The sequence below is a fragment of the Micromys minutus genome (assembly GCF_963924665.1).
Source record: "Micromys minutus genome assembly, chromosome: 16".
Classification (NCBI taxonomy): domain Eukaryota; kingdom Metazoa; phylum Chordata; class Mammalia; order Rodentia; family Muridae; genus Micromys; species Micromys minutus.
In genome coordinates, this window is record NC_137985.1 from 46,639,541 (window position 1) to 46,660,743 (window position 21,203).

The following is a 21,203-nucleotide window of genomic DNA, read 5'->3' on the forward strand; positions in this document are numbered from 1 at the left end:
AATGTTTTGTTTCTTTATTTTGGCGTTTTGAAATAGCTAATTCTATATTTGAAATAGAGAGGAAACTTTGTTGTCTAAGTGGGATTCAAACTTTAGAGTCTTTGGTTTTTGCCGTGTGTGTGTGTGTGTGTGTGTGTGTGTGTGTGTGTGTGTGTGTGTGTTGTACTGCTTAATGCACACACATGTGAATGTATATATACAAAGACTAGAGGAGGTTATTGGATGCCCTGCTCTATCATTCTTTGCTTTATTCCTTGCAGACAGGAATCCTTACTTAACCAGTAGCCAGGTAGGTGACCAGAAATCCCCAATAATCCTCTTTTAACTGTCCCAAGAGCACAGGAGTTAGTTACCCACAAGCACTCCCAGCCCTATATTCTTTTTTTCTTTTTTTATTGGATATTCTCTGTATTTCCACTTCAGATGTTATCTCCGTTCCCCCAATCCCATCCAACCTCCCCCTCCCATTGTCTCCATGAAGGTGCTCCCTCTCCCAAGCACCCTCTCCCACCTCAGCATCTTGGCATTCCCCTACACTGGGAAAATGAGCCTTCCCTGGACCAAAGGCCTCTCCTCCCACTGATGCTAGAGAATGCTATCCTCTGCTGCATATGCACCTGGGTCCATAAGTCTCTCCCTATGAACTCATTGGTTGGTGTTTTAGTCCCTGGGATACCCTGTGGTGGGTTTGGTTAATTGATAATTTTGTTCTTCCCATGGGGTTGCAGACCCTAACAGCTCTTTCAGTCCTTTCACTAGCTGCTTAATTGGGATCCCCATGTTCATTCTGAGGGTTAGCTGAAAGCATCCTTCTCTGTATCAGTATGGCTCTGGCAGAGCCTCTGAGGAGGCATCCATATAAGATATCTGCTAGTAAGCACTACTTGGTATTAGTAATAAAGCTTGGGTTTAGTGGCTGTATATGAAATGGAACCCCAGGTCAGGTAGTCTCTGGATGGTATTTTCTCAAATCTCTGCTTCTCAATTTTTTTTTTCATTATTTCCTCCCATGAGTGTTTTGTTCTCCCTTCTAAGGACTGAGGCATCCACATTTTGGCCTTAGTTCTCTTTGAGCTTCATAAATTGTGTGAATTGTTTCTTGGTTATTCTGAGCCTTTTGGGCTAGTATACATTTATAAGTGTGTATATACCATGAGTGTTCTTTTCTCAGTTACTTCACTCAGGATGATAGCATCAAGTTCCATCCTTTTGCCTAGAAATTTCATGAAGTAATTGTTTTTTTTTTTTTTTTTTTTTTTTTAATTTGAGCATTAGCAAACTTTGTACTGATTGTTCATAGTTTCATCAAGGTCCATAGAAACTGAATAAAATAAAATATATAATGCATTTGATCTGAGATAAAACTGAAAAGAAAAAAAAAAAAACCCAGCAAAACAGAACACTTTATTTCAGTAAATCAGTCCAGAATGTCTAAAACAGCACAATTCAGTTGGTTAGGGCAGTGAGAGCCACCACCACATTGCCCATGTGTTCCCTCAAGCTCCTTTCTGCTGCTGCTCGAGATATCTCCATTTCTGTCATTATCAACTCCACATCTTCCTTCTTGATAGTGACCTTTGCCAGTTCCTTCTCCCACTCCTGTTTGGCCTTTTGCTCCCTGGACCGTCTGTCTCCAATGACGGACATAGCCATCTCAAGATTCGAACTCTGGATCTCCTTCTCTTCCACATAGTCAGTGACCCGCTCTAGGTCAGCAGCACCACTGTCATGTTTCCTTGGCTTCTCAGGAGGCCGCTCCGGGCCGCTGGTCTCCATCTCCAACTCTAGCTCCCTAGGTCGCCATTTTGGCCTCACTGCTGAAGTAATTGTTTTTAATAGCTGAGTAGTACTTCATTGAGTAAATGTACCACAATTTCTGTACCCATTCCTCTGTTGAAGAACATCTGGGTTCTTTCCAGCTTCTGGCTGTTCTTATTAGATGTTGGAGCTTCTTTTGGGTATATGCCCAGGAGTGGTATAGCTGGGTCGTCAGGTAGTACCATGTCCAATTTTCTAGGAACTGCCACACTGATTTCCAGAGTGATTGTATCAGCTTACAACCCCACCAACAGTGGAGTATTCCTCTTTCTCCCCATTCTTGCCAGCATCTGCTGTCATCCAAATTTTTGATCTTAGCCATTCTGACTGGTGTGAGGTGGAATGTCGGGGTTATTTTTGATTTGAATTTCCCTGATGACTAGTGATTTTAAGCATTTCTTTAGGTGCTTCTCAGCCATTTGAGATTCCTCAGTTAAGAATTCTTTGTTATCTCTGTTCCTCGTTTTTTAAATAGGATTATTTGATTTTATGGAGTCTAACATCTTGAGTTCTTTGTATATATTAGATACTAACCATCTATCAGATGTAGGATTGGTAAAGACCTTTTCTCAATCTGTGGTTGCCGTTTTGTCCTTTGCCTTACAGACTCTGCAATTTCATGAGGTGCTATTTGTTGATTTTTGATCTTAGAGCATATGCAATTAGTGTAATATTCAGGAAAATTTCCCCTGTGCCTATGTGTTCTAAGTTCTCATTCATATTCTCTCCTAATAGTTTCAGTGTATCTGGTTTTATGTGGAGGTCTTTGATCCACTTGGACTTGAGCTTTGTACAAACTCAGATAAGAACGGATTGATTTGCATTCTTCTGCATGCTGACTGCCAGTTGAACAAGCACTATTTGTTGAAGTTTTCTATGGAATGTTTTTAGATCCTTTGTCAAAGATAAAGTTACCGTAGGTGTGTAGGTTTATTCTGGGTCTTCTTCTATTCCACTGATCAACCTGTCTCTATACAAATGTCATGGTATTTTTTTTTTTAATAAAAATTGATCTGTAATACAGCTTGAGGTCTGGGATGGTGATTTCCCCACAAATTTATTATTTTTGAGAATAGATTTTGCAATCCTTTTTTAAAAAATTACTATTCCAAATGAATCTGCAAATTGCTTTTTCTAACTCTATGAAGAATTGAGTTGCAATTTTGATGGGGATTGCATCAATGATGGCCATTTTTACTATATTGATCCTTTTAATCCATGAGCATGGGAGATCATTCTACGTTTTGAGGTGTTCATCAACTTCCTTCTTCAGAGACTTGAAGGTCTTGTCATATCTATCTTTCACTTGCTTAATTAGGGCCACCCCAAGGTATTTTATATTCTTTGTGACTATTGAGAAGGGTATCGATTCTCAGCCTGTTTATTCTTTGAGTAGAGAAAGGCTACTGATATGTCCCAGTTAATTTTATATCCAGTTACTTTACTGAAGTTGTTTATTAGTGGTAGGAGTTCTTTGGAGGTATTTTTGGGGGCCATTTACATATACTATCACATCATCTGCAAATAATGATATTTTGACTTCTTTGTTTCCAATTGGTATCCATTTGACCTCTTCTTGCTGTCTGATTGCTCTGGATAATAATTCAGGTACTATATTGAATCAATAGGGAGATAGTAGGCATCCTTGTCTAGTCTCTGATTTTAGTAGGGCTACTTCAAGTTTCTTACCATTTAGTTTGATGTTGGCTACTGATTTGCTGTATATTGCTTTTACTATGTTTAAGTGTGGGTCTTGAATTCCTGCTCTTTCCAAGACTTTTAACAATGAAGGGCTGTTGAATTTTGTCAAATGCTTTTTCAGCAGCTAATGAAATGATCATGTGGTTTTTCTTTGAGTTTGTTTATATACTTGATTATATTGATATATTTCTGTATATTGAACCATCCTTGCATCCCTGGAATAAAGACTACTTGATCATAGTGAATGTTTGTTTTGATGTGTCCCTAGGTTCTGTTTGAAAGAATTTTATTGAGTATTTTTGGATCAATGTTCATGAGGGAAATTGGTCTGACGTTCTCTTTCTTTGTATGGTCTTAGTGCGGTTTAGGAATAAGCATAATTGTGGCTTTGAAGAATGATCTGGGTAGTGTTTCCATTGTTCTATTTTGTGGAATAGTTTGGAGAGTATTGGTATTAGGTCTTCTATGAATGTCTAATAGAATTATGTACTAAACCCATCTGGTCCTGAGATTTTTTGTTGTTGTTGTTGTTGTTGCTTTTGATGCTTTTTTGGAAGCTTTTGATGACTGCTTCTATTTCTTTAGGGAATTGGGAACTGTTTAGATGGTTTATCTGATCAAGATTTAACTTTGGTACCTGGTATCTATCTAGTAAATTGTATATTTCCTTTGAATTTTCCAGTTTTGTTGAGTATAGACTTTAGTAGTAGAATCCGATGACTTCTTGAATTTCTTCAGTTTCTCCTGTTATGTCTCCACTTTCATTTCTGATTTTGTTAATTTGGATATTCACTCTGCACCCTCTCATTAGTCTGGCTAAGGTTTATCAATCTTGTGGATTTTCTCAAAGAATGAACTCCTGGTTTTGTTGATTCTGTGCATAGTTCTTTTTGATTCTGTTTGGTTGGTTTCAGATCTGAGTTTGATTATTTCCTGACATCTACTCCTCTTGGGTGAATCTGGGTCTTTTTATTCTAGAGCTTTCAGCTGTGCTGTCAAGCTGTTAGTGTATGCTCTCTCCAGTTTCTTTTTGGAGGAGCTCAGAGCTATGAATTTTCCTCTTAGCACTGCTTTCATTGTATCCCAAAAGTTTGAGTATGTTGTGCCTTCATTTTGTTAAATTCTAAAGATTCTTTGATTTCTGTCTTTACTTTTTCCTAACTAATCTATCATTGAGTAGAGTATTCTTCAGCATCCATGTGTATGTGGGCTTTCTGTTGTTTTTCTTCTTGTTATTGAAGACCAGCCTTAGTTCATGGTGATCTGATAGGATGAATGGGATTATTTCGATGTTGAGGCCTGTTTTATGAACCACTATATGGTCAATTTTGGAGAAGGTGCTGAAGTGCTGAGAAGAAAGTACATTCTTTTGGTTTTGGATGAAATGTTCCTTAGATGTCTGTTACTCCATCTGGTTCATAACTTCTGTTAGTTTTGCTGTGTCTCATTCAGTTTGTTTCCATGATCTGTCCATTGATGAGATTGGGGTGTTGAACTCTCTCACTAATATTGTGTGTGGTACAATATAAGCTTTGAGCTCTAGTAGAGTTTCTTTTATGAATGTGGATGCCCTTGTATTTGGAGCACAGATATTCAGGATTGAGTGTTCATCTTGATAAAATTTTTCTCTGATGAGTAAGAAGTGTCCTTATCTTTTTCATGACTTTTGATTAAAACCTATTTTATTCGATATTAGGATGGTTACACCAGCTTGTTTCTTGGGACCATTTGCTTGGAAATTTATTTCCCAACATTTTACTCTGAGGTAGTGCTTGTCTTTGTTGCTGAGATGAGTTTCCTATATGCAGCAAAATGCTGGGTCCTATTTACATATCCAGTCTGATAGTCTATGCCTTTTTATTTGAAAATTGAGACCACTGTTCTTAAGAGATATTAAGGAATAATGATTGTTGTTTCCTGGTCTTTTTGTTGTTAGAGGGAGAATTATGTTTGTGTGCTTTTCTACTTTGGGATTGGTTGCAAGAAGTTTAATTTCCTGCTTTTCTTAGAATGAAGTTTCCCTCTTTGTGGTGGAGTTTTCCATCTATTACGGATTTGTGTAAATCTGGTCTTGTCTTGGAATATCTTTATAGTTTCCATTTACATTTTAAGATCCAAAATGGTTTTGTTCAATTCCTCCATCTGCTTGCTTCTGTTTTCCTATGTTTCTCTAAGGGCCTGTACTTGTTAATCTGTGTTCTTCTTTATTTCTCCAAGGGAGTTATTCATGTGCTTCTCGAGGTCCTCTATCATCAACATGATGCATGATTTTAAGTCCATATCTTGTTTTTCGGTTGTGTTGGGAAATACACAATTTGTTGTGGCAGAAGAACTGGGTTCTGATGTTGCCAGGATGTCTTGGTTTCTGTTGCTTATATTCTTGAGCTTGCCTCTTGCCATCTTTTTTATCTTTGATGTTATTTGATCTTGTTGTCTCTGAGTGGAGTTTGTACTCCAGAGGGAGATTGTTCCTGGATTTCAAGGTCTCTGTGGCCAGGCTGTGAGTTATGATGGAGACAGGCTGACTAGCTCTAAGTGCAGGTGGAGGCCTGTGGGTTCAGGAGGGAGAGCGTGCCTACATCTCCTCTGGGTGCTCAGCTTTCTTCAGGGAGACCAAGGATCCTCATGGCTGTATACTGGCTCTGGCTGTGGCTCTGGGCACAGATGGGAGGCTGGACCAATCTGTTCCCAGACTGCCTCTGGAACTTATTTGAAGACTTGCTATTTTCAGGTATTTGAAATTCTGTCCTTCTGTGACACAAATCGTATTTTTAAAAAATGAGTTTCTAATTTAAAACTTCCTGATTAGTAAAAAGGCTGAATTTTGAGTTTATTGTTTATTTTAGTTTCTTCTTTTAGAATGGATAATCTCTTAATTATTTTCCTTGTTATTAGCAGTGTTTATTCTTTAAATAAAGTATAAATTCTTCATAATTTAATAAACTCATTATTAGTTTTATGAAATCTTGTTATTTACACATAAAATTCCCCTATGGTGCTCTATTCTTATAGATACATATTTATTGAGTCAAACCTTCTATTTTTAAACATCAAATTTATACATATTACTTTTTTTAAAAAAGTTTCATCATGTTGTTTAATCTAGCATGTTGTCTAGAAAGGTTTCTATTAGCGAGAGTACAAATACTTCTCCAGCGAGTCTCTTAGAGACCATTTCACCCACTGCTCTGTTTGGCTGGTAGCTTCTTGTCTCTCTTCAGCTATGATGAGGTGGATTCCTTTTCCTTGGGGAAGAGAGATCCATGGTTTTTTGCCCGTACCAATATCAAAAATGTTGGAAAGCTGAGTGTCAAAGCTGTTGCCATTGGCATTTTTCACATGAACCACATCAAAAAAGCTGGGATGTCTCTCTCTATTGGTGATTACACCAATTCTTTCCAAGTGAGCACCTCTAGTCACCATACACAGGTTTCCTATGTAAAATTTGATGAAATCAGTTATTTTGCCTGTCTCCAAATTAATCTGAATGGTGTCATTCTTGATGAGGGGATCACAGTATTGAAAAGTAGGAGCATCATGGGTCACCAGATGTGGGATTCCTTCTGTATCCACAAAGATCTTTTCCACTTTGCACATCTTGTACTGAGCCTCCTCAGGTGTAATACGATAAATAGCAAAGCAACCCTTGGTGTCATAGATCAGATGGAAGTTCCCTCCAGTCTTGTCAATGCTGATGACATCCATAAACCCAGCAGGGTAGGTTGTATCCGTCCTGACTTTCCCATCAATCTTAATGAATTGCTGTGTGCAAATCTTTTTTACTTCATCTCCAATTAGGGCATATTTAAGTCTGTTCCTAAGGAAAATGATCAGAGGAAGACATTCTCTCAGGAGGACCAGTGGATGGACGAGGAGCAAACAGGCCAGTCAACTTATCCAACATCCAATGTTTTGGAGCAACTACGTGCTTCAGATGTTTCTTAGGCCCACGAACCATGGCTGCTGCAGGAATGGAAAGAGCTACATAAATCTTTTTAATGATAATTTTAAATCTTTTTGGGGGGAAACGTGATTGGTACTGAATGCAGGGCCTCACACAGTTCAAGGAATAAGTAACTGATCTATATTACCATTACAACTGGGCAAAACAGCAAAGAAAATAGATACTAGTTCACATTGTCTTCTAAAAGTTTAGGTTTTTAATATTTGAAATTAATCTAAGTTTAAAAGTAAATTTTAATAGGATACAAAAATCATTATAATAGTACCTTTCCTTACCTCATGAAATCAGCATATATTAATTATAGACATCAATTATAACAGTGACATCTTCATACATGAACATTGTAAATGTGCACATTCCATATGCACATTCCATTCACTACCTTTTTTGTAATCACTTCACCTTCCCCAAGTTCTCATTTTTTCCTCTTTAGTATCATATTTTTTAAACCTAAATTTCATAGAACACATAACCCATCTTTATAAGTTTGCATTGTTTTTCATAAAATAAGGTTGTTTAGTCCTATGAATTTTCCTATAAATGGTGTAATTCCATTTTCTTTCATGGCAGCTGTTAATGTTAATGGCAGGCTGGTTACTGATTTGATATGGAGGTTGCTGTAAAAAAGACCATGATAGAATGGGTGGGCAGGTATCTTTATTGTATGCTATAAGGGATAACCACATGGAAAGTATAGCTCGATCATACAATACTATTTTTTATTTCTTTGAGGGCATTCAGAACAAGTACCATAGAGAAGGCAGTAATTTACATTTCTATCAAAAGCTTTAGAAGAATATTCATTTTCCACCCCCCCCCAAACAAAACAAAACAAAAATAAGAAAGCAAAATAAAACTGATCAGCAGTTTTATTTTTACCCTAGGAAACTCTTCTCCTAATAGAAAAGTAAAATGGAGGTTTGATCCTCCTGTTACTGATGGCTACAAACTTTTAATATTTTCATATATTTATTTTATCTATACTCCTAGTGGGTTTATTATTGGCAGATACCAGCTCCTGGATTTTGTTGTTGTTGATAGTGTATTCTGGACTGAAACTGCTTATCAAATAAAATGGGAAATCTGACTTCTTCCTATCTTTGTGTGTTTTATTTCTCTTCCTTCATTTATTTCTCTAAAACTAGTAAAATTGGAGTAAGTGAACATTTTTGTCTCCTCCCTGATTTTAAAGAAAATGTTTCAGTTTTTACTGTTTAGAATAATTCTGCTAACAGGCTTCGCACACAAAGGTCTATGTTGAACACACTCCGATCACTAGATTCTTCTATCTTTTTATCATGCACTGATGCTGAACTTTTGAGAAAGATTTTTGTATAGAATTTATTTTGCACTATATTAGTTTGTTTTGTTAAATCATTATTGCATCCTGGAATGAAATTAACTACATCAAAGTGGAATGATCGGGTGTTGAGTTTTATGTTTTCATCTGGGAAACTGGCCGACCATTTTGCTAGGCAATTTAAGGATAACACTGCTTTGTAGAAGGAGTTTGCTAGCACCTCCCTAACTGTTTTAAGTAATAATTTATATAGCATTGTTAATTTTCTTCTTTTAAAAAATACTGTGTGTGTATAGAGGTTTTGCCTGCCAGTGAGAGCCAGGAGATCACTGGGGACAGAGTTACAGACAGTGGTGAGCCACCACATAAATGCTGAAAATCAATTCCAGGTCTTCTGGAGGAATAGCCAGTGCTCTTAACTGTTGGCCCATCTCTCCAGCCCCTGCTATTAATTTTCCTTAAAAGTATGGTTTGGGTTGGCAATGAATTGGTCCAGTCTTAGAATTTTCTTTGTTGGCAAACTCAATTACTGTTCCAATCGTCTAGATCATTGTGCACCAGAGTAGGAGTTTTATATTAATTTCATTTGGGCTTGTCAGACGTATTTAGAAATTTAACCATTTTGTCTATATTTTCAACCTACTGGAATATAACTTTCAAAACATTTCTAATAATCCTTCTGCTTCCTGTTATAATATACTCTTCTTTCCCAAATTTCCTAATTAAGTGTTTTCCATTTGAATAGTTTGGCTAAGATCTTGTCATTCTTGCTTAATCTTTTAAAGAATTAACTCTGTTTTAAACATTTATCTTTTTACTATTAGATTCCAATTTATTCATATCTGTCTCATTCCTTATTATATCTTCATGTTTTCTAATTCTGAATTTGATATTTTTCTAGTTTTCTTAAAACCTTGAGACTCACAATTAGATTGCTAGCCTGAGCTGGCTCCATGTATGATGCAGACATTTGTATAATTTGTATTATACACTCTGCACTGCTGTCAGTGTATTTCAAAGGCTCTGATAAGTTATTAATTTGATTTGAGAAATTTTGAAATTTCCTAACTCTTTCAGTGAATCAATCATACCTATTAATCCTAACTCTTTCAATGAATCATTATAGAGTGCATTATTCGCTGTGTTTCTGCCTCTTGGATTTAAATGTTAATCTATTCTACTCTATAAGATAAAAGAAAATATTTCAAAGTTTCTGTATTTAAGGGTGATTTTATGTCCTATCAGGTGATCAATTTGGGATAGTTTCATGCGATGCTGAGAAGAGTTTGCATCCCTAGCTAGTGTCTGGAATATCAAATAAATGTTCACTATGGCCATTTTTCACATTTATTTATCAAACACATTAAGTTTTAATTTCCTTGTTGAGTATAAAAATCTTAAACATTTATTGTGTATGTTCATGTATATGGGTGACTGTGAATTTGTCATGGCACGTGTAGGAAAGACAAAGGAAAATTTGTATGAGTTTCTTTCTGTCACTGATATTTTTTTGTGGTGTCTGGAGTTGGTGTAGTTCTGCATAATATATCTAGTGCCAAATAGAGTATGGAAGTCACATATTATATTTGGACTTACCTGTCCCTTTATGTCCAGTGACACTTGTTTTGTTAAACCATGCATACCAGCATTTGATGCACTTATAAATATTTTGAAGGACCTTTTTCCTTTATTGATATGTAGTAATCTCTATTACTTATAAAATTTGATTAATATCTATTTTGTCAGATGTGAGTGCATATAGTTCTGTTTCTTTTAGGATTCCAATTATTTAGAGTATCATTTTGTATACATTTATTTTATCTCTATGTACGTATTTACTAGAGAGCTGAGTTTCTTGTTGACAGCAAACCAGTAGTCTTGTTTTTTAATTTACAATTACCACCATATTGTGTCGGACCATGGGCTATGTTAGCACTGGGTAGCTGAGTGCTAGCTATTACATGTAGTAGTCACTTGTCTTGTTGCTGTGACCAAGTACCTGACAAAATCAACTGAAAAAGGGAGTAATTTATCTTGGTTCATGCATTGGAGGCTACAGGACATCAAGGAAGGGACATCACAATGGCAGGAGCTTGAGGAGACAGCTAGACACACTGTATTTGCAATCAGACAGAGGTAAATACTGCTGCTGTCTTGTTTTCTCATGTCTTTTTGCAGTCTCTATATATCTCTATCTCTGGCTATAAAACCCCTCATAGACACACCCAGAAGCTTGTCTCCTAAGTGATTTTAGATTCTCTCAAATAGACAATCAGAATTAGCTAATTGAAATTAATTGAAAATTATTGATTTTTTCACTAATAAAAATATATACTAACTTTTCTTTTATTAATCCAGAGGTTTGTTGATTTGAGTTAGCAATGTTTAATTCTTTTGAAGTTCTCATTTATTTTTTATTTTTCTAACATTTATTCTTGCCCGAGTTCACATGATGGTACAATTCTTTCTGCTTTCTTTGAGTGTAGTATCTCTTTAAGGACTTCTTGCTATAATGGCTGCTTAAAGCAGTGAGCATAAATTCTTTTACTTTATTCTTACCATGAGAAGTCTTTATTTTCCTTTGATACTAAAGAATGATTTTGAAGGACATCATGGTCTTGTTGGCTGTGACCGTGTTTTAGAACATGGTGTCAATCTGTGCTTTCTTGGCATTTATCTTCTTCTGAAAGGTGTGATGTTAAATCTATGAAGTAACTTGACACATTCATCTTGCATATCACATCCTGGTTCTGTTCTTAGGAATTCTAACTGTAAAACAACATACAGAGGACATTTTCTGCCTATGTGTATTAGGGTTTCTAAATTCTTCCTGTACTGAGATGTCTTATTTTGTTCCATAGATTTGGGAATAATTCTTAAACAATTTTACTAAATAGATTTTCTATATTTCAGTATTTTAAAAATAACAACCAAAAAGAAAATTACAAAAAATAATGTATAATAAACTATGAAATTAATTAGCAAGTAAAAGTAATAAAAACAAAAGCATGAAATAAATGTGGGGAATAAGAAAGGGAGAAGTAAGGAAGGTGAAAAAAGAAATACAGAATATGACAAACATGAAAAGAGAAAAAAATGTGATTACAAAATAGAAGATACATAAAATTAGGCAAAAGCCAAGACTAACCAAAATAGAAACACTTTATAAAGTAAAAATCATATCAAAAGTAACAGTAAAAAGAAAGGTTTAAAAATATCATTGAGACACTTTGGGGTGGGTGCTCAGAAACTGCATCTACCAGGTGCATAGTGAGTGGTAGGTTAGTGGGTTACAGTGGAGTTTATTATGTTTGAAGTTCTTACCATGCAGGCTGCTACTGTATGCATGCTGAGAGATGGACAGGGTTTAATGTCAGTGTCAGAGTTGCATTCACTTCACAAGATTCCCTTCCCTGTATATCAAGAACCAACTGATTCTATGAGCTTTGTGGTCTGTGGGCTAGGAAGGTTCTTAGCTGTCCCAAAGGCACCACGGATTGTATACTCTAAAGACAGCAAATGTTCAAATTGAGAGCTGTCCTCTGAGTCCCTCAGAGGGTACAAGAAGCGAAGTGCTGACTTAGGTATTAAAGGTACCAGGCATTCTGTCTGTCTGTCTCAGTACTTTCAGTTGCCGCACAGCAGTATGCTGAGGAGAGAACAGCATTAAGTGGTTTGTAAACTTGGGGTCAGAGTTGCCAGTCCTACTCATAACCAAGTATACACAGCAGGGATGCAGCTCTACAAGGTAAAATAACCATCATGGGCATGGAGCTAACAGCTTTCACAGCAATCACAGGTTATCAGGGCATGGGGATAAATTCCTTGACAGTAATCTACAGGTAACAGGGCATCTTGGGGCTACTCTTGCTGTGATGAAACACTATGATCAAAGAAACTTGGAGAAGAAAGGGTTTATTTCATTCCTGGTTTTATGTAACTGTTTACCATCAAAAAACAGTAGAGCAGGAATTCTCTTGGGGCAACAATCTGCAAGCAGGAGCTGATGCAGAAGACATGGAGGGGTGTTGCTTACTGGCTTGCTCAGCCTGCTTTCTTTGAGAACCCAAGACCACAAGCCCAAAGATGGAACCATTCGCAATGAGCTCCCTAATTAATCACTCATTAAGAAAATGTCTTACAGCCAGACTTCATGGATCTATTTCTCAGTTGAAGTTCCCTCCTTTTAGATAACTCTAATTTGTATGTCCTAAGACTGGCCAGCACACAGAACACATAGTTAAAAGACTCTGCAGTAAACTACAGGTGTAACAAGGCTGAGACACTGTGGCCACAGAATGTGGAACTAAACTCTGCACTGACCAGAACTCTTGTCTCTCACTCTTGATTTTTATAGCAGGTCTTCATTGGACTCTCCCCTTCTATAAAACTATCTCAAGGTCATCTTCTACCCTGATACTATGGCTGTTTGTCTCCCCGAGTCTTTGTGTACAACTCCCTAGAGTAGTTTACTATCTCTCAGAAAATGACACCTGACTATAGGTCTGTGAGACGTGGGGTTGGGGAGGAGTGTGGACTTCTAACTTCATTACTGTGCTGCCACACAGATGTCACTAGCAGCAAAAACCCAGGCACTGGATTTCCTGTCCCAGAGAAGTCAGGCTTTCTTTTTCTGCATGATACCTGTCTGTTGTTACTGAAGCCTGGAGGCTTCCTGTTGGAGGCTTTGCTGTCCCTGCCCCTGGAGAGCAGCAGGTGGGATGCAGATGTTTTTCTCCTTTTCTCTAGGCTGCCTTCTGTTTCTCTGTTCTTCCTAGCTCTCCTCTTAGCTTTCTTTTGACTCCCAATGTTTTTCTCACTTCTTCAGATTATAGTTTTTCCTTTTTCATTCTGACTCTTCTACTTCAGCATTGCAAGAAGGAAAGTCTAATCCCTCACTTTATTTAATGTAATTTTTAAAATTCATTTTAATTTTTACTATTTAGAATTGCATGGCAGATTCTCTAGAACTTGAGATACACATGGTATTGGGAAAGGAACTTAGGTCTACTGAGAGAGCAGCCAGTACTCTTAATTGCTGAGATATCTCTCCAGCATTTCAAACTATATACTTTTAAATTACAACATATATCTTGATGCATTATGCTTTCTTTTTTCCACATGTGTGGGAGGCATGCGTGCATGCATGCACACACACACATATACTCACAGGTACATATTTTCATGCAATACAATATAACTATGTTTTGGTGCTGTTGATTCTTAAAAAACAAAACAAAACAAAACTCCACTTCAGGGCTGGTGAGATTGTCCTTGGGTTAAGGTACTTACACAGAGCTTCATAAGCTGGTTCAACTCTAGGAACACATGAGAAAGCCTACTCTACAAGTTGCCTTCTGATCTTGGCATGCAAGATGTTGGGTTAGCACTCTCACAGAGGCAGGTAGAGGGGAGATGGGATGGGAGATTCCATAGGGAAAACTGGGAAAGGAGATATTTGAAATGTAAATTAAGAAAATATCCAATTAAAAAACTATCTATATACAACAGTTTTTATTATTATTTTTATCATTACTATTATTTTTGATTACTACAGTCTTCAGGTCTCAAATGTCAATTTTCTCTTAAGCATGCTATATGTCTAAGAACAAAGGTAATTCAGACTTGTATCCTGTAAGCATCATGATAGAAAGTAAGTCTGCTTGTACTGATTTTTATTTCCACTAGTGTTCTCTTTATATGCCTAATTACTTTACTCAATTTGAAAGTTTTGTTGAAATGATTTGAAAAGAAGACTGTTCTCATTATCCAGAGTAGATTTTATACCTGCATCTGTAAGATTCCTGGGTTATTAGCAATGTTTAGCAACGTAAGTCGTTGGCAGTGATTTGGAATCCGCGGTCCACCTGGTGATGGAGAACTGAGAACCCTCTCAGCTCTGCAGCAATGGACATACTACCCCATCAGCTCTGCCTGAGCGCTCCAAAGATTCTAATTCAAAACACGATTTTTCTTCAGTTTTTATCATTTATGTTCTAAAACCCCAAAGATTTTTTCTGCACAAGTTGGACAAACATGTCAACAGTATTACTGAGTCTCCAACTGAACCCAGCTCAGCAACTAACACCTTTCTAACAGTGTAAGTATTTATATTTTGCCTTTGCCTGGTGTTACTGTCATCAGTGGAGATCTGCTCAGTCATAGTGCTAATTTAATTCTCGTAGGTAGCTGCATTCCGATTCCTTCACAGCCACCTAGTGCATCTCTATAGCCCTCACTAGGAGAGCTACAAAGCCGCCAGTCACGGCTTCTTGTATGACTCACCACAGCTTACTTACTTCTTTCTGTGATGCTTTCTTCCCTTGCTTTGCTAGTCTGCTTGTCCTTCTCAAATTATGCAACAGAAGTACCTGAGGTAGGCCAGTGAGAAGGCTCAGCAGGTAAAGGCACTTACTGCAAAGCCTGACAACCTAAGCTCCATCCTTGAGACCCACTCAGTGGAGAGAACCGAGTCCTGTGAGTTGTCCTCTGACCTCACACACGTAAATAATGTAGTAAAAAAAGTGTGAGGTCTAAGATGAACTATCTGTATTTATTTACCATGAAGCATGCTACTTCAATGATCTCAGACCACTTCAAACTTAACTCAGCATTTGAAATAACAGAAGTGTTATGAAATAGGATTGCAAATAACTTTTGGGTTATAATTCTTATACTGTGCCAAGATGCCTCCTTCATAGTCTCTGGCAGTAAACAGAAGTTCCACTAAATGAAGGAGCAGACTGTTCTGGTCTTACCATTATGGAGGAAACCTTCTATTAGACCTCACACCTCAGCATCCCTTACACTTCTTTCTACAGCTGCCCTCACTGGGGCAAACTCGAATGGCACTGAGAAGCTCCACTTCCTAAGTGTTGTGTTTTGCTTTGCCATTACAGTTCTTTAAAGAAAACCCCACTCTCTCCATTGGAAAAAAATTGAGAAGGAATGCAAACCTATGAGACAAATATCTCTACATGGAAATTGTTACATATTGTTAAAAAAAAAAGCATGCAATAAACTATATACACTGTTCATGTCTGAAGAAAAAAAGATACCTAACAATCCCAGGAGTATTTATTTTGGATCATTTCCAGGACAAGAGAGATTTTATCAATAAACTTAAGCTAGTAGGTTTAAAATTCTCAGAATCTCAGAAAAATTATATAAAGAAACTGTATCAGAGAAGTAATAAAGACATTAGTGCTTTGGGGACTAAATTAAGAGAAGTTCTCAGCTGGGCATAGTAGCGTTAATGTCAGCACTTGGGAAACAAAGGCCAACATAGTAAGACCCTGTTTCAAAAAGAGAGAGGGAGATAGAGAGGAGAGAGATGAGAGGAAGAGGGAGAGGAGGAGGGAGGGAGAGGGAAAAGGGGGTGCTCAAAACTCATTTTTTAGCCATTCTCAGTGAGGGGTACTTAGGAGTCACCAGTCTCTCTTGTCACTGACAGGCTGATTCCAAGTCTTTCCCTGAGGTTTTGTTACTCCAGACAGCTTTCCAAACAGAAGATGGTTATTTTACAATTCCTAGCCCTAAATTACAAATATTACCAGCTGAATTACACCACAGAGTCAGTGCAGTCTACACAACAAAGGTCTCTGTGAAGCCCATGTGTCTTGGCCAGGTAAAGGAGTTTCATTACAAAAGCAGCAGAGGGTCATTCTGGGGCTCATTTACACTCTTAGGTGGTCCTGCAGGAAGCACTCTAAGGAAGGCTTCACAGCAAGGTTTCTGACACAGACCATTTATTCCAGGAGTCAGACAACGCTTTCCCTCCTTTACACTATATAAAACCAGTGGTATTTTGGTAAACTGTCCCTTTGTTCATTAAATAATCTTATTTAGGCATCTATACTAAATACATTTTTATATGGGTCATGTTAACATTTTTTCTTAAAATCGTTTTGAATAATTCTATCTAAAATACTTTTTTGAGATTAGTTAGTGGTGGTATCTTTAAAGAAATACCATTTAATTCAAATTTCAAAAATAATCAGTATATAACATTTAAGGTTTCATTTCTCCTGCCATATCAAACTTCTAAATAGCACATGCTGACAACCACCAATTTATGAGCTCTTCAACACTCTGAAAGGGGTATTTTAGAAACTCATTATGTGTTTCTGCCACAAGGCAGTACTGAATGTGCTGCTGTTGGCTCCTGTGAAAGACTGTACCGTCTATACCAAAGTGAAACTTAGCATAAAGGTTTGTAATTCCTATAGCCAAGAACTCAGCAATTCCACACCAAGGCATATGCCACAGCTTATAGCTGACTCTCAAAATAAGGTTTTTGGACTCATACCACCATCATCTCAAGGGAACATGTTAGATATTAAAATTCTTGGGACCTACCCTAAAACTACTAAATCAGAAATCCAGTATGTGTTTTAGCAAGCCCTCTAGAGATTCTGATGTCTGATAAATGGGTAAAATATAGTATTAACACAATCAAGTACTTTGTAATACAGAAGATGAAAGAAAATATCCCAGGTACATTTATTAGACTAATAAAATTAGAACACAGATCTAACCAATAATATAAGTTTATAATATATTTTGAAGTGGTCAAACTATAGTAACTATATTTTTAAAGAAAAAAATTTGTACTGACAGAGTAATAAAACTATATTCAAAACAAGAAAATATGGTTTTAAGAAAACAAACTGCTAATAATTATAGTCATTACTTTAAATGATAAATGAGATTTTTATCTAAATGCTAACAAATTATTAACTTATATTATCATTTGATTACCAGGAAATAATGTAATTACAGTATAAAATTCTCAAGACAATTTTTAAGAATTATTTTAAAAGAAAATTAAAAAAAAAAACACAAGAAAGCACAAAATTACCCAAATGAGGTAAATGCACGATAAAAGAACTAGGGAAAAATAAACTGACACATTATTGATATTATTACATGGCACTTTATATTGAACATTTTCTTCTATGTAAAATAAAACCCATTAAAATCACTATAGATTTTAAAGCATTACTGAGACAATAAGTAACTTTTAAATTTTTAAAGAAAATTATCAAATTTTCTGTCCAAAATGGGTAGGAAATTGGTATTTCATAGATATTTTAATTTATAAGCTTTAAAGTTCAATGCTTTATATTTTGTACTATCAAATTACAGGTCTGTATAGTTATCAGTCAAGAGTAAACAATTCATTTATAAGGAGAAAATTATCGCAGAACACTATGGTGTAGTTAGGACTTTACTAAAACAAAAAGAAACAACAGAATAATACAAAACCAAAAATTTTAAATTATTTACCAATTGTTGGCTGGCTTTTAACAACGCAGAAGAAAAGCACAAGTTCTGCTGTTGTGGTAAAATCATCCCAAAGATGAAGCGTCAGGCAAAACAGGCTTGTTACATACCTCTTTCTCCAGTATTCTAGCAATCTCACCAAGGGTCCGATCCAAAGCCGAAGCCTTATTATTTACCCAAGAGCCACTGTCTTGCACTTGAAGTTGTTTTACAAGATCTTTGGCTAATCTCTGAAGCCTTAAATACAAAATGAAAACCTGCATTAATTAATTATGTGTGTGTGTATATATATATATGTATGACTATATATATATATATATATTCTCGAAAATTGACCACATAATTGGACACAGAACGAGCCTTCATCGATATAAGAAGATTGAAATACTCCCATGCATCCTCTCAGATCACCATGGTCTACAGCTGGTCTTTAACAACAACAAAGACAACAAAATGCCCACATACACATGGAAACTAAACAACGCTCTGTTAAAGGATAGCAGGGTCAAAGAAGAAATAAAGAAAGAAGTAAAGGACTTTCTAGAATTCAACGAAAACGATAACACAACATACCCAAACCTATGGGATGCAATGAAAGCAGTATTGAGAGGAAAACTCATAGCCCTAAGTGCTTCCAAAAAGAAACTGGAGAGAGCTCACATCAGCAACCTGTCAGCACAGCTAAAAGCCCTAGAACAAAAGGAAGCAGATATACCCAAAAAGAGTAGACGGCAAGAAAAAAATCAAAATTAGGGCAGAAATAGACCAAATAGAAACAAACAAAAAAAAAAAAAAACCATTGAAAAAATCAACAAAACAAAGAGTTGGTTCTTTGAGAAAATCAACAAGATTGATAAACCCCTAGCCAGACTAACTAAAGGGCAATAAGAGAGTATCCAAATTAACAAAACCAGAAAGGAAAGTGGTGACATAACAACTGAAACTAAGGAAATTCAAGAAGTCATCAGATCCTACTACAAAAACTTATACTCCACAAAATTGGAAAATCTGGAGGAAATGGATGAATTCCTAGACAGATACAAGGTCCCAAAGTTTAACCAGGACCAAGTAAACCATCTAAATAACCCTATAACACCTAAAAAAATAGAAGAAGTCATCAAAAGCCTCCCAACCAAAAAAAGCCCAGGTCCAGACGGGTTCAGTGCAGAATTTTATCAGACATTTATTGGGGATATAACACCAATATTCGCCAAACTATTCCAAAAGATAGAATCAGATGGAATATTACCCAACTAATTTTTTGAGGCTACAATAACCCTCGTATCTAAGCCACACAAAGACCCTACAAGGAAAGAGAACTTCAGACCAATCTCACTTATGAACATTGATGCAAAAATACTCAACAAAATCCTTGCAAACCGAATCCAAGAACACATCAAAACCATCATTCATCATGACCAAGTAGGCTTCATCCCTGGGATGCAGGGATGGTTTAACATAAGGAAATCCATCAATGTAATCCACCATATAAACAAACTTAAAGACCAAAATCACATGGTCATCTCACTAGACGCTGAGAAAGCATTCGACAAAATCCAACACCCCTTCATGTTAAAAGTCCTGGAAAGAACAGGAATCCAAGGTCCATATTTAAACATAATAAAAGCAATATACAGAAAACCAACAGCCAACATCAAACTTAATGGCGAGATACTTGAAGCAATCCCACTAAAATCAGGGACTCGACAAGGCTGCCCACTCTATCCCTACCTATTCAACATAGTACTGGAAGTCCTGGCTGGAGCAATTAGACACTAAAAGGAGATCAAGGGGATACAAATCGGAAAGGAAGAGATAAAAACATCACTCTTTGCCGATGACATGATAGTGTACTTGAGTAACCCCAAAAATTCCACCAGAGAACTCCTACAGCTGATAAACAAGTTCAGCAAAGTGGCCGGATACAAAATTAACTCAAACAAATCAGTAGCCTTCCTATACTCAAAGGACAAACATGTGGAGAAAGAAATTAGGGAAAAGGTACCCTTCACAATCGTTACAAAAACTATGAAATACCTTGGTGTGACTCTAACTAAGCAAGTGAAGGACCTGTATGACAAGAACTTCAAACCTCTAAAGAAAGAAATTGAGGAGGATCTCAGAAAATGGAAAGATCTCCCATGCTCATGGATTGGAAAGATCAACATCTTAAAAATGGCCATCCTACCAAAAGCAATCTACAGATTCAATGCAATCCCCATCAAAATTCCAACCCAGTTCTTCATGGAATTGGAAAGATCAATGTGCAATTTCATATGGAATAACAAAAGACCTAGAATACCGAAATCCATCCTCAACAACAAAAAAACATCTGCGGGAATCACTATCCCTGACCTCAAGCTATATTAGAAGGCAATTGTGCTGAAAACTGCATGGTACTGGTACAGAAATAGGCAAGTGGATCAATGGAATAGAATAGAAGATCCAGAAATGAGCCCTCATGTATATGGTCACCTGATTTTTGACAAAGGAGCAGTAAACATTCAATGGAAAAAGGACAGCCTATTCAACAAATGGTGCTGGTCCAACTGGCACTCAACATGCAAAAGAATGAAAATAGACCCGTTCTTATCTCCTTGTACAAAGCTCAAGTGTAAGTGGATTAAAGATCTCCACATTAAACCAGATACACTGGAACTATTAGATGAGAAAGTAGGGAAAACCTTAGAACACATAGGCACAGGAGAAAATTTCCTGAACAAAACACCAATGGCTCAAGCTCTAAGGTCAAAGATTAACAAATGGGACTTAATAAGATTGCAAAGTTTCTGTAAGGCTAAGGACATCGTCAAGAAAACAAAACGGCAACCAACAGAATGGGAAAGATCTTAACCAACACCACATCAGATAGAGGCCTAATATCCAAGGTGTACAAGGAACTCAAAAAGCTAGACACCAGAGAATCAAATAACCCTATTAAAAAATGGGGTACAGAGCTAAACAAATCATTTTCACTTGAGGAACACCGAATGGCCGAAAAACATCTGAGGAAGTGCTCGACATCCTTAGCCATCAGGGAAATTCAAATCAAAACAACCCTAAGATTCCACCTCACACCAGTCATATTGGCCAAGATCCAAAACTCAGATGACAGCAGATGCTGGCGAGGCTGCG

The 21,203-nt window shown here is 36.7% G+C and overlaps 2 protein-coding genes and 1 pseudogene across 3 annotated transcripts in view; all 3 read right to left on the bottom strand.

Annotated features, from left to right (window-relative positions):
* The window catches only part of SCAPER (S-phase cyclin A associated protein in the ER), a 322,094-nt gene that overhangs the window by 168,091 nt on the left and 132,800 nt on the right, over nucleotides 1–21,203 (bottom strand). The window contains exon 24 of the mRNA XM_080929740.1: nucleotides 18,179–18,305. Within this exon, the coding sequence (XP_080785866.1) occupies nucleotides 18,179–18,305 (127 nt within the window). The remainder of the gene's footprint in view (nucleotides 1–18,178; nucleotides 18,306–21,203) is intronic.
* On the bottom strand, nucleotides 1,447–3,315 carry LOC308430840 (huntingtin-interacting protein K-like; the record flags this gene model as incomplete). The annotated part of the gene is made up of 2 exons (XM_080930131.1): nucleotides 1,447–1,817; nucleotides 3,264–3,315. The coding sequence occupies 2 exons, from the start codon at nucleotides 3,313–3,315 to the stop codon at nucleotides 1,447–1,449; spliced, it is 423 nt and encodes a 140-aa protein (XP_080786257.1).
* LOC308430938 (small ribosomal subunit protein eS4-like) lies at nucleotides 6,696–7,477 on the bottom strand (annotated as a pseudogene). Its single transcript has one exon. The product of its transcript is annotated as a small ribosomal subunit protein eS4-like (transcript).